Source organism: Schistocerca piceifrons, chromosome 2 (assembly GCF_021461385.2).
Source record: "Schistocerca piceifrons isolate TAMUIC-IGC-003096 chromosome 2, iqSchPice1.1, whole genome shotgun sequence".
NCBI lineage: Eukaryota > Metazoa > Arthropoda > Insecta > Orthoptera > Acrididae > Schistocerca > Schistocerca piceifrons.
Genome location: NC_060139.1, coordinates 737,327,997 through 737,341,523, shown reverse-complemented (window position 1 = coordinate 737,341,523; position 13,527 = coordinate 737,327,997). Strand labels below are relative to the sequence as shown.

The window sequence follows — 13,527 nt, the reverse complement described above, 5'->3', positions numbered from 1 at the left end:
AATTTCTATTCCTAATTTTTCTTTTGTTTCCTTTACTGTTTGCTCAATATACAGATTGAATAACATCGGAGATAGACTATCACCCTGTCTCACTCCATTCCCAACCACTGCTTCGCTTTCGTGCCCCTTGACTCTTATAACTGCTGTCTGGTTTCTGTACAAATTGTAAATAGCCTTTCGATCCCTGTATTTTACCCCTGCCTGCTTCAGAATTTGAAAGTGAGTATTCCAGTCAACATTGTCAAAAGCTTTCTCCAAATCTACGAATGCTAGAAACGTAGGTTTGCCTTTCCTTAATCTATTTTCTAAGATAAGTCGTAAGGTCAGTATTGCCTCATGTGTTCCAACATTTCTACAGAATCCAAACCGATCTTCCCCGAGGTTGATTTCTTCACAGGTTTTCCATTCGCCTGTAAAGAATTCATGTTAGTATATTGCGGCCGTGAGTTATTACACTGGTAGTTCCACAATTTTCGCACCTGTCAACACCTGCTTTCTTTGGTATTGGAATTATTATATTCTTATTGAAGTCTGAGGGTATTTCGCCTGTCTCATACATCTTGTTCACCAGATGGTAGAGTTTCATCAGGGCTGGCTCTCCCCTGGCTAGCAGTAGTTACAATGGAATGTTGTCTACTCCTGGGGCTTTGTTTCGACTTAGGTCTTTCAGTGCTCTCTCAAATTCTTCACACGGTATCGTATCCCCCATCTCATCTTCATCTACATCCTCTGCCATTTCAAAAATATTGCCCCCAAGTACGTCGCCATTGTATAGACCCTCTACATACTCCTTCCACCTTCCTGCCTTCCCTTCTTCGCTTAGAACTGGTTTTCGATCTGAGCTCTTAATATTGATACAAGTGGTTCTCTTTTTTCCAAAGGACTCTTTAATTTTCCTGTAGGCAGTATCTACCTTACCGCTAGTGATATATGCCTCTACATCCTTACATTTGTCCTGTAGCCATCCCTGCTTAGACATTTTTCACTTCCTGTCGATCACATTTTTGAGACGTTTGTATTCCTTTTTGCCTGTTTCATTTACTGCACTATTATATTTTCTCCTTTCAACAATCAAATTCAATAACTCTTCTGTTAGCCAAGGGTTTCTACTAACCCTAGTCTTTTTACTACTTGATCCTCTGCTGCCTTTAGTATTTCATCCCTCAAAGTTACCCATTCTTCTTCTAATGTATTTCTTTCCTCCGTTCTTGTCAGTTGTTTCCTTATGCTCTCTCTTAACTCTCTACAGCTTCTGGTTTTTTCAATTTATGCAGGTCCCATCTCCTTAAATGCCCACCTTATTTTTATTTTTGTTTTTTGAGTAGCCGCGCGGTCTGGGGCGTCTTTTCATGGTTCGCGCGGCTCTCCCCGTCGGAGGTTCGAGTCCTCCCACGGGCATGGGTGTGTGTGTTGTCCTTAGTGTAAGTTAGTTTAAGTTAGATTAATTAGTGTGTAAGCTTAGGGACCGATTACCTCAGCTGTTTGGTCCCATAACATCTTACCACAAATTTACAAAATTTTCCCACCTTTTTGCAGTTTTTTCAGTTTTAATCTACAGTTCATAACCAATAGATTGTAGCCACAGTCCACATCTGGCCCTGGAAATGTCTTACAACTTAAAACCTGTTTCTTAAATCTCTGTCGTACCATCATATAATCCATCTGAAACCTTCCAGTGTCTCTAGGCCTCTTCCACGGATACATGTTGCAAAGAATTATGTAATAGATTTACTGTGTAGGAAGTTCGTCCTTCATTCCCCTTTGCCTGGAAATCGTTTTTTTTTTTATTCACTGTTTTATTATACAATGTAACATTAAATTTCCTGTTTTTATTGTTACCTGTGTATTCCTTCCAGAATGAAATTTTCATTCAGCAGCGGCGTGTGCGTTGATATGAAATTTCCTGTCAGATTAAAATTGTGTGCCCAACCGAGACCCGAACTCAGGACATCTGCCTTTCGCGTACAAGGGTTCTACCATCGAGTTACCCGAGCTCGTCTCATGACAAGTCCACACAGCTTTAAATCCGCCAGTACCTCGTCTCCTAACTTCCAAACTTCAGAGAAGCTCTCCTGCAGATCTTGCAGAATAAGCACTCCTGGAAGAAAGGATGTTGCAGGGACATGGCTTAGGCACAGCCTGGGAATGTTTTCAGAATAAAATTTTCACTCTGCGGCGGAGCTTGCGCTGATATGAAACTTCCTGGTAGATTAAAACTGTGTGCCGGATGCAGATTCGAACTCGGGACATTCGCCTTTCCCCGGCAAGTGCTCTACCATCTGAACTCCTGAGAAGAGCCATGTCTCCGGAATATCCTTTCTTCCAGGAGTGCTAGTTCTGCAAGGTCTGTAGGAGAGCTTCTGTGAAATTTTTAATGTAGGAGACGAGGTACTGGCAGAATAAAAGCTGTGCGGACGAGTTGTGAGACGTACTTGGGTAGTTCAGATGGCAGAGCACTTACCCGCGAAAGGCGAAGGTTTCGAGAAGCAAAGGTCCCGAGTTCGAGTATCTGTGCGGCACAAAGTTTTAATCTGCCAGGAAGTTTTATGTATTTCTTAGTAACCTCCAGTTTCGCATTACAGTACGTATGACATGCGATAACAGCGGAGCATAATGGAAGGCGTGCAGAATGATTCCGTGATGATGTCACAAGGATGATGGAGAGGGGTCAATGTATCAGTTAGAGGTAAGGGACCCTTGTCAGGAAACGATTGAATCGAAAGCTAGAAGCAAAAATCGTTCTGATACTTCTCATAGTCCACCTCTTCTGTTGAGGACTCTCCGCTTTCCACACTTCGGGAGAAGGTAGTATAGACGAAAATGAGAAAAAATGGCTACCAAACATGGGTTATAAAATGCATACCTTAAGGGATATAAGCATTTCTTCTCTAGAAGAGATTTGTTTCACAGTAGGAAAGATGAACAAGAGCTCATAGCTGTGAAGATATACGCTTTGGATCCTATTTTGTCGTGTTTTGGTGCATATCATCTCTTTCCAAAATATGCAATGCAAAGATTTTGAGGTCCAGAGGTAGCAGAACGATTTTCGCTCTTAACTTTCGACTCGGTCGTTTCGGGATCAGGGCCCTAACCTCAAATTGATACATTTATCTTTCTCCATCAACCCTAAAAGATCGTATCATCGTCACACTGTGTACTGAAGTGACCAGTAATATGTCATTCTCCCTCTTTGCTGTTTTGATCTCTATTTTTTGTGTGGGTGTGAAAATAGTGATAGGGGAGGAATTTTCTGATTTTGTTTTCCCGTGTTTTCTAGGAAAACATCGATTTTCTATTTTGAATTATTAAATGTTTTAATATCATCTTCAAGAAGAATATTAATACAATTCTATTTCCTTTAGCCCATAACGTTAAAATCTTCGGTTAGTCTGCCTACAGTCACGTTTGTGCCATACCAGTAGGACATGACACTACATTTTCGGATTACGTGTGAAAATTTTGAGGATTAGAGTAGTGCTCTTTGGAATTATTTCGTTTGTAGCTCCCATTATCCATCTTCTACATCCTAGGATCTTCCTACCATTTTCCCTTCAATCTGTTGGTTCTCTTCTTGGCGTTCCATTACACTGCCCAGCACAGAGTATTGGCGATGTATTTTTATGTTTTTATTACGCCATTGTATCAGACGCAGGCGATTAAATTTTGTTGCTGGTATCATAGGATAGAATTATCGTCATCTCTCTGTCGTCTTCCTTTTTCATGTGTATGTTATGGGGACTGAGGTGCCCTACACTGTATGCAATTTTAGTCCACCGGTTGGTTATCTATAAGGTGTAGTCTCCTTCCTTCGTAATTTCTCCCATAACATTTGGTTCATGTCCACTTTGGTAGCCGAATGATTATCGCCGCTGTTTTTGGTGCGGAAAGATCCGAGTTCGATTTGCGGTACCTCCTCGGATTTTTCTGAGTTAGGGAGATGTGAACCGTGGTCGCCTCAGCCTCTTGGGTCCAAAGGAGGCATCACCAGGATTCATTTACCGGAGATGGTGGTTGGAGGAATTGCCGACATGTGATCGCAAGTCCCACGATCATAGATCGCTACTCATACTGCCTAACAGGGAGCAGGCAGCAAGTGGAACGGGCCTAAGGCTTAGTCCGTGTGTTATGTTTACGTTTACATTTTGTTTAATCGTGTCTGAATTATAAGCGGCAGTCAAATGAAAACGGCACTGTTAAAACGTTTATCCCAATGTGAGACAAGATAGTCAGTGCCTTCATAGAAAAAGGTTTGCGTTTACCTAAGGAAACATGATCGTACCCAGGCGTAATTCTCTCCGTCCTAAGCAAATCCACTGCAAGGATGTGTTTCTGCAAGGCTCCAAAAACCTGGACATCGTGAGGGTGTGGATTGGGATTGCATGGAAGATATATAAAGGCTTTCCAGTCTCGCTTCTGCAGCGTAGTCGAAATAAACTTGCCAACATGTGGGAGGGCATTTTATTGGTAAGGTGATCCGGCTAAGCTGCAAAAGTTTTGCTAGCATGCCTTTACATCTCCTCCACACAATCTCCATCTATCTCCATGCGACTTCCATATTTCTGGAGCCCTGAAGAAAGACATCCGTCACCATTGATTTGCTTAGGATGAAGCGGTGCACGCCTGGGTACAGTCATGCTTCCGTAGGCACAAACATTTTCCCATGAAGGGCTTGGCCATCTTGTCTCACAGTGCGATAGACGTGTTAATTGTTATGGTGATTACTATCGAAATAATAAACAGTAACAGTAACATGCTACATTTTCAATTTATTGTTCGTGAGGAATAACTTCAAAATACCTACATAATGACTTGTAGTTACTGCTGGTTCAATTTTCTTTTCAAAATGTTATTAATTATTAGACCGCTGATTTCCCGACTTTTTGGTAGTTTTAATGTTTTTAAGTACCATTTCTTTCACGCTGGAATTGTGATGTGGAAATTTATTGCCTTGTGCGTTCTGATATCTGTGCTTCAGGTGTCCAATGCAAAATAATTATCGTCATGTATTTCAGTGACTCTTCTTTAAGTAATAGGAATAATTCGCACGTTAAATGATACCTCATGCTTTTGACCACTTCCTCCGTCATCATCGTCTGCAGTTAAACGGTCATAACTACTGCCGTGCAGGTAGTTTAGCTGGCGCTGTGTTCATATTTGTGTGAAACGGACTACCGAAATACGTCGTGGTGACTTCAAGCAGAGACGAAGACGTGTTGCCGGTCATTCTGTCTAAGGAAGCCATCGACCCCGTTCGAAAGTAGTGCCTGAGTGTTGAAAATAGTTGCACGCCAGTCGTGGTACAGGTCTGATACATCTGTCCCTGGAGGTCACGAGAGCGGAAGCATCCTCTCCCTCCCCTCTCTGCCCTTTCCTCCTGCCCCTTCCCTGCTTCGTTCTAGTAAGGAGGGCACCGACACAGTGGCTCGTGGGACACGTTCCGATCCACAGGAGGCGTGGAGGGAGAAGTGGCTCGGGAAGTGGGAAATTACGTTTGCTTTCGCTCTCAGCGCAGCGAAAGTGGTGGACGACCTGTTAGCAGTTGCTTTTTCCTTGCCTTTCACTCTCCCAAAAGGCAAAGGTGACTTACAGCTGTCTCGACGCAGATATATTTTGTGAGATCATTTTACATTAAGCTGATAAGTATCTATAAATCGTGGGTTTAAGAAAGCTGTTTACAAGCAAGTCAAGAACACGCAATTGCCTCTAGGTGCTCTACCTCATTTAATCATTGTGAGGCGACCCAAGCGGAGGTATGATATATACTCGTAAATGTATTTTTCTTGTAATAATATAAAAAAATATAATTCTTGAAGGTCATTCTCAAGCACATAACGCACGTCTGCTGTTTTGAAATCTGAGAATTCTGTTAGGTCTAAGAATATAATCTTCTTCTAATATACCTTACTAACCACAGTTATTTACCCTACTTATGATTTCTTGTGACGATGTTCACCTAGCATAAAATGAGAGAGGCTGTAGCGGATGTCACATTACAGAACTATCACAAATGCTAAGTTTGTTTCTTAGCCTTGAGATTTCGAGTTTTCTGTTGAAAGCTCACGCAGTTGCAAGAAGTTTCAGCACGAGAAAGGTCGCTTCAATGCACCCGAAAAGTCGTTTTTTTAACTTTTTTTTTATATGAGGTTGCGGTATTCACACAGAAAGATTTAATTAGGTTTTGAGTTTATTCCTTTAGTGAATAAATTAAATTTTTCGAATAAGGAAGCATGCGGAGTAAATGTTCCTGGAAGGGTTTTGTTCCCCAGCATCAAAACGAACACATGTGTTTTCGTTTTAAGTCCCCCATAACAGTGAAATATTGGTAAGCCTCCTGTACACTAGACTACACGGACAACATTGTTGAGTTTCATCAGATGTATTGGATCTTCACAGTTGTGGTAGAGAACCGGCAGAATTACTTCTAGGCATTCGAGTCTTCGTCGTCAGCATATATATTGCGACCGTCATTTATGAAATTATAACAGGTATAACGTGCAACTTTTTCATTAGACCGGAAACAAAACATTCCTGCCGGTCGGGTGGCCGAGCGGTTCTGGGCGCTTCAGTCTGGAAGCGCGCGACCGCTACGGTCGCAGGTTCGAATCCTACCTCGGGCATGGATGTATGTGATGTCCTTAGGTTAGTTAGGTTTAAGTATTTCTAAGTTCTAGGGGACTGATGACCTTAGATGTTAAGTCCCATAGTACTCAGAACCTTTAGAACCAAAACATTCCTACGTTTATTGGTACAAGTACTGTACGTAGCGTGTGGTGATAATTGTCACACTACAAGCAGTAATTTTCTTCTCTTGTTTTCCATACAGTATTCGTTAGATGGGATAACACGTTATGTTTATCGATGTAACAATTATCATTACAACACAGTAAAATTAGTTTACACTTCAAATGTGGCATAAGCACTCCTAACGTTTAGAAGGAACACTACATAATTAAAATCCTTCCGTTCAAGAAAATTATAATGCAAAACCTCGTTTTCCACATATAGTAGGTTGCCTGCTGGTCGCGTAATAGTGCAGTCAGTCACAAACAGTTACGGTGCGTTTACGCTGCCAGTTCGCTACTCGCTGCCGTGGCCCGGCGATGATCGAAAAGGCCTCTGAGTCCTACTGTGGCATTTAATCTGCACTATTACTGCTACCTACGAACCTCGCCAGGTGATGCTGTCAAGTTGGTTCTGTGTTTCTTGCCTCCACCGTCACCAAGTTTCCTGAAACTAGAGCCGTAATTGCTACTTTAAGGCCACAGTACCATTTCCATGTTTGACTGTTCCTGAGTAGCGAGGCTCCGGCATAAACATACCCTTCGAACTCACATGACGTGGCGGCACCTGCAGTGTTTTATTGTTTACTCATACACCCTCACCATACACTTCTGAGAGGATTGTCTCACTCCGACAGTTTTTTTACTTCAGTAAATCAACTTTTAACGCTTGAGCAACTGCATAGAATTCCGTGTTTTTGAAAACCATAACGATGAAAAAATCTTTGGAAGATATCCTTTATAACACAAAAAAGGATTAAAAAACCAAGATGTATTAGTTGTGTAAAATCGACCACAAGCTATCCCTATATTATTCCTCACTCCGTGGTCTAAATCTACATGCTTCTATAATGGTAAATTACAACGTACACTGTACATAAACACTGTAACTATACAGTTCTCACGTCCTGTAATTTCAGATTATTAGCCTAGCTAAACCTTCCAGCATTATGAAAACACACAACGTTGTTGACAGCAGAAGTCTTCTCGGTAAATTATGCTGCATCGGCAAATTATGCACATGCAGCCAGCGCACTAGGGCTTCCTCCGCACTTGGGCAGCTGTTTGCGCTGTCTCCTGCATCAGCCACGCTAACACATGTCCACCAGCCATACTTTTGCGAGTGGCGGGTCGCATACAATCAAGGGGTTCGCGTGAACCAACAACGCTAACTACTCTAAACCCACTGATCCGTTTTAGCTACCAGCTACAGTACCGTGAGTATCCTTTATTGTTTCGAAGTTGTAAATCTTATTCGATTCTGCAAGAACGGTTCTCAACGATCGTTGATCCCATTACCGAAATAATATTTGTGACTACATCGTATTACAGTTTCCAAATTAATATACTTCGAGCTGTTTCATTTCAGATGGTTATCTTGGCTGAATCTAGATAATATACAAAGATATTTTTTGCGAGATTATCGTCGTTATGATGTTTTGTATTGCGGCTGTTATGCAATTCAACGCTGTCGATTGCGGGTCAGGGATACATTATTTCAGCCGCAGTAGACAAAACACAGTCCGGTATCTGATTTCTAAGGCAAATTTCTGAAATTACGCACCGGCGGCAGTTGCTTAACCGGTACTACGTGTGCAGTACATGTTTTTGTACCGCCTTGTAGTTTATACATGTAATTTTCTTCTACATGGACTGGCAAGATGCTTAGTGAGCTGATTCAAAACTTTCTACACTAGCGTTATCTTGGTCGAATATTGTGGCGTCTCTATACAGTACTTAGCTACGAATCTCGATAAATGTAATTGTTGGTTGTTAAATTTAGTAATTCATGTACAGTAATTAAAGTGACATCACAAATCCACTGTAAGAATTTGAAATGCCAGTATTTACCGTGCTCTGACGACATCACATTTTTTCGAGCTCATGATATGAGCCCAGACGATTCTCAAGTTGTACGGAACATCATAAATAAGTAGCACTAAAATCGTTCGTCACGATGTCGATCCTGTCAACTCTCCTACCATACACTTCGTTAAAGTTCAAAACATGCCCAGGTATTAAAAAACCACATCGAAATTTCGAAATATGTCTTTCTGAAAACATAATGGTTGTGTGTAATGTGAACATTCTGTAAGACAAGACAGCTGAATGGACGTCACTTCCTCACTCATTGTGATCAACTCATAGCTCTGGAACTTGTGTAAAGGTAATTTCTGCGGAAGAAGGAATACCCTTTGTAATAAAATTTAAACACGCGGATAAGTGGTTTGTCGCTTTCAGAAGATCTTCGACTGATTAGTCATTGTCCAGGTTAAAGAATTAAAATCCCAAACCTCAAAATCGATGGATTATTAAACAGTGGGAAGAAGACAAGCTGACATACAGTGGTACAAACCAACATACCTATCAATTAATGTTGAAGCGTATCACTCTCCTGGATATCTTTAGCAGAAAATTTCTAGTTCTCGTACATCTTTTTCAACTTCTGTGAACCACGTCCATTTAGTTTTCTTATCTTGAAAGGAGTAGTCTTTTAGTCATCCTTGTTGGGCTGATTCGTGAGACGTGGCCATACAATACTAACCTGTTGCGAATGGTGCCATCTACCCTCTCAGCGTATGTATGCAGTTCGTGGGTGTGACGTCTTCTATACTCCGTATTTACTTCGATGCAACCCTAGATTTTTCTCAAAATCGTTGTTTCTTTGGCTTTAAGTTTCTCTATTAGATCTTTCATGTTCGTTGTAAGAGTGTCTTCCGCATACAGAGCTTCCGGTCGAATAACCGTTCAGTGGTGTCTAATTTTGGCGTTTATGGATATCGATCTTACATGGCTTCAATTAGTTTCCACTTCGTTATTGCGTGACACTATAGCATCCTTCTCCGGTAGGTTATACCTACCCGTTCACCTAGGTATCTAAACTTTACTGCCTATTTAATTTTTCCTACTCTGACCTCGTTTTCACTGATTTTATGTTTGTCGTAAATTGCGTCTTGTGAAAGGAGACATGAAACTCATTCTTCACTGCCTTGTCTATAGCAGGTTGTTTTTCTGCCGTATCTATGGACTCGGCAAGATCGCTAGATCGTCTGCATAGACAGTCGAGCGTAAGAGTCATATACTTCGACCTACTTTCTGCCCCTGAATTTCTTTTCGCCATTCTAGAATGACAGTTTCTAAATTTCAGGTGAAGAGCAGAGGTGATGGTCCATCTTCTTGTTCCACTCCTCGCCTGATTTCAAAGGCATTAGACCCCTCTCCTGTAAACTTCACTTTGGAGGTGGTCTTCGTCAGAGTCTGACTGATAATCACTTTTTTTTAATTAATTGAGACCAAGTCTTCAGTGATTTGAAATAGTTAGATGATGTAAGTTTGTCATTATCTTTCTCATCTGCTTTGTTTACTGTCATTTGTAAAGGAATATTTTTTTCATTCACAAACAATTCACCCGTCACGGAAGATAAGCTTCGTTAGCAAGATTTGCACTTTTGAAATCGATCTCACAGTGAAAGAGAATATAAAGCAAAAGCGAAATGGAGAAACAAGTAAGTCCATTTACTGTCCTTAGCAAGTATTGTAAAGAAATGGATTGCGGTATTACAACATTAACAGGGCACTAACTTTTGGGAATTACTGTGTCTAAACTATTCAACATATTCAGCTTTCTCATAAAATCCTCGGTTATGACATACCAGACCAATTACACAATTCTGTTGAAGAAGTGCAATCAAACTCAGCATCTCGTCCACAGTGGAGAAAAACAGAAGCGTTAGTAGCGTCTGGCGCACTGTTAATCATTGTGGAAGAACCTCTGCTGTTCTCCCAACAGACAACGGTCGTAGGTCTCTGAGTTTGTCTTTTGACGATGCAGTTTTCTACAGGGAGACTACATCATTAGACATGCCTCACAAAGTGCAGCACGATCTGAAAATAAACAACACCTGGTAGAGGTACTGGTAACTGGGAGTAAATAAATATACAGGAGTGTCACTGGGTTTTAAAACAAGATTAACTACATATAGCTGTAAGAAACGTAGACACCATACAAAGTCATTGCTCGTGTATTATGGAATTGTAATCTATGTTCAAAGAACCTCGCTTGGAAAACTTTCACTCTACCAGATGGTCACCTTTCATAGTAAGTTTGTATCTCTTTCCAGTTTCGATTATTGGGACATACAGAGAAGATTCAGGGAAGAGCGTCGCTAAGCGTCATGGGTTACTGTCGTTAGTGCGACGGCGGCACAAAAATTCTCAAAAAATTGCAGTGGGTCAGGCTACCAGAAGTATATTGTGCGTCTTCTTAAAGTTGATTCGTAAAAAATTAACTACGTATATCCTAAGAGAAATTTGGTCCACACTTGTGGAATGGAAGAGCAAGTGGTGAATAGGAGCATTAAAAGTAAGAATGCAATAGCCTCTCACACACACCGTACTGTGGTTCGTATAGCACCCATGTGGATGTATGCGTAAGTAGATAAACAGAAAAAATGTGGCATCTAAAAGCTCTTGTCTTTCATTTGTATTACTCTGAAGCTACAACCTCTCATTCCTATGGCCCTACTTTTCTCCGTTTCAGTTTAACACTACACAATCATATAAAGTCGTGGCATCAAATATTAAGAGGTGATAGTTCACGTTATGGTAAACAACGGTCGTTACAGACAAAATGTTCTCTGAAATTTCTCGGGGAAACTACATTTCTTCTGTAATTAGTTACGCTCCGCGAGAAAGAAGGCAGACCGAGCTTCCAAAACGTATTACTCGACTTAAATATATTGATTCTTAAGGTTTTCTTGGAACGAAACAAAACAAAGCTTTCCACGGACGCTGGGCGTCGTATATATATATATATATATATATATATATATATATATTGTAAGGTGGGGTAAATCCAACCTAGTAATTTCTTGTGGCTATGAAACGCTTATCCGAGGTCGGATCTGAACGTTATGTACGTTAAATTATAGGTAACATAAAGGAGCAACTGTTTGCAAAATATTTTTGTTATACCATCAATAGTTTTTGTGACATTCGTATTTTAAGAAATGTCCATTTTTGTCATTTGCAAACAATTTTAATTTCAAAAAGATGATTTCATTGCACCCGATCGGATTTACCCCTCCTTACGTACAGATATTTGGTAACTTAGTAGGTACAGTGTCTTAGCTGTTTTTGCCTGCATCAAACAGTCTTCTCGCAGACATGTCGCACCAGTTTGCTACCTGATGTTTTCTCCACAGTCGTAACAGCGCCGTGAAGAGAACTGTGCCTGTCAGGATAGACTGTTCTTTATGCGTCCACAGGGCTATAATCCAATACCTGACCTGCTGCTGAGAGGAAAATAAACATTAATGGCTTGTTTGTGTCATGTCTACTTGGGGGTATTAGCCAATCCAAAACCATATCCTCGCAATAGCTATAATTATTAGTCTGCAGATGAATTAAATAGTGATGTAATGAGTTCAGCACATTGCCCTCAGTCATCAATAGAAATATCTACATTTGTACTCCGAACGCCCTGTATATAGTCGTATGCTCAAGCTGGAGACAGGTTACGAATCTTGTTTGCCAATACTGCAACATGGGAGAGTGGTAGGATGGGTTTTTTGTGTTCCCTATGCTAGTTTTGTAAGCTGGTGCAGAGTACCACTGCGCTGCCGATGTGCTGACGTGTCGGCCGTTGTCCACAGCGGAGGCGACCAACCTGTTCCTGCGCGAGAACGGCCACGAGGTGCTGAACGCGATGATGCCGCAGCTGCGCACCAAGCTGGCCGGCGTCTTCATGAGCATCGCCAACCAGCTGCTCAAGCACGTGCCCACAGACGTCTTCCTGCTGCCGGCGGAGCACGCGGCCCGCTGAGGAAGGCGCCCTGGCCGCCGCTGCCTGTGTGTGTGTGTGTGTGTGTGTGTGTGTGTGCTCGTATCCAAAGACTTCACTGCTGCTGCAACTCCACTATCGTGGCTCGCAGCCGATTAGGGGCCCCACAAGAGAGTAATTTGTCGCCTACCCCCGGGCCACCTACTGAAAACTTATTTCCATTCCCGTTTCTTGTACCCAGCTTCAGCCTGTGCTGTTTACATGTACTATTCGTGAACAAAAAATTATTAGTTTTTTTCAGCTCTTTCATTTTTTGAGGTAGAGTAAGTACTTTGTACTGACCCATTAGTAATGTTATTATTTAAATTAATAAAACTGTTTGTTTTTCCTTTCTTTGTTTTAAGTTACCAAATTAAAAAAATACCCTTAGATGTATTTCTGGCGTATATAATGTTTTCCATGCTTTCTCCCTACTTGAGTAAGTACGAGTGTCTGAACAAAGATCTTGGTAGAATTTTCACGCCTCTGAAACCGCTTTTTATTCTGTTCATATCCTTGTGAGCTATTAAAGGATATTTCTTGAATTGCATACACCCTGTAAGTTCATACCGATTACGAAAAAATAGTTCCTACGTGCTGGATATACGTATATGAATGCAGTCAATAGTTCCTTGGACGCTTCGTTGAAGATGAGACCGAAAAGACTTTTGACTGCTTTTTTTTTTAATTTGCAATGCTAAAAGCTGCGTCAAGTAGAATATGCGCGGGTTGTTCAACAAATAACGCTCGAATTTTTTTTACAGCCGTTACTGTATACAGGAAAATGTAGCTCTAAGTGCCTAAAATTTGACGTTTTTCTCCATGTAGGAGAAGTTTAGAAAAATTTTAACCGGTGGCAGAGCCACAGAGAACCATCGAAATGGCATCTACGCAAGACACTCGTTACAAGGATCTTGCGCTAACTGA

The 13,527-nt window shown here is 41.2% G+C and overlaps 1 protein-coding gene across 1 annotated transcript in view; it reads left to right on the top strand.

The window, feature by feature from the left end:
• The window catches only part of LOC124777418 (circadian clock-controlled protein daywake), a 92,723-nt gene extending 79,774 nt beyond the window's left edge, over positions 1 to 12,949 (top strand). The window contains exon 7 of the mRNA XM_047252814.1: positions 12,434 to 12,949. Coding sequence (XP_047108770.1) covers positions 12,434 to 12,603 — 170 coding nt within the window. The 3' untranslated portion in view covers positions 12,604 to 12,949. The remainder of the gene's footprint in view (positions 1 to 12,433) is intronic.
• The last annotated feature ends 578 nt before the right edge of the window (positions 12,950 to 13,527 follow it).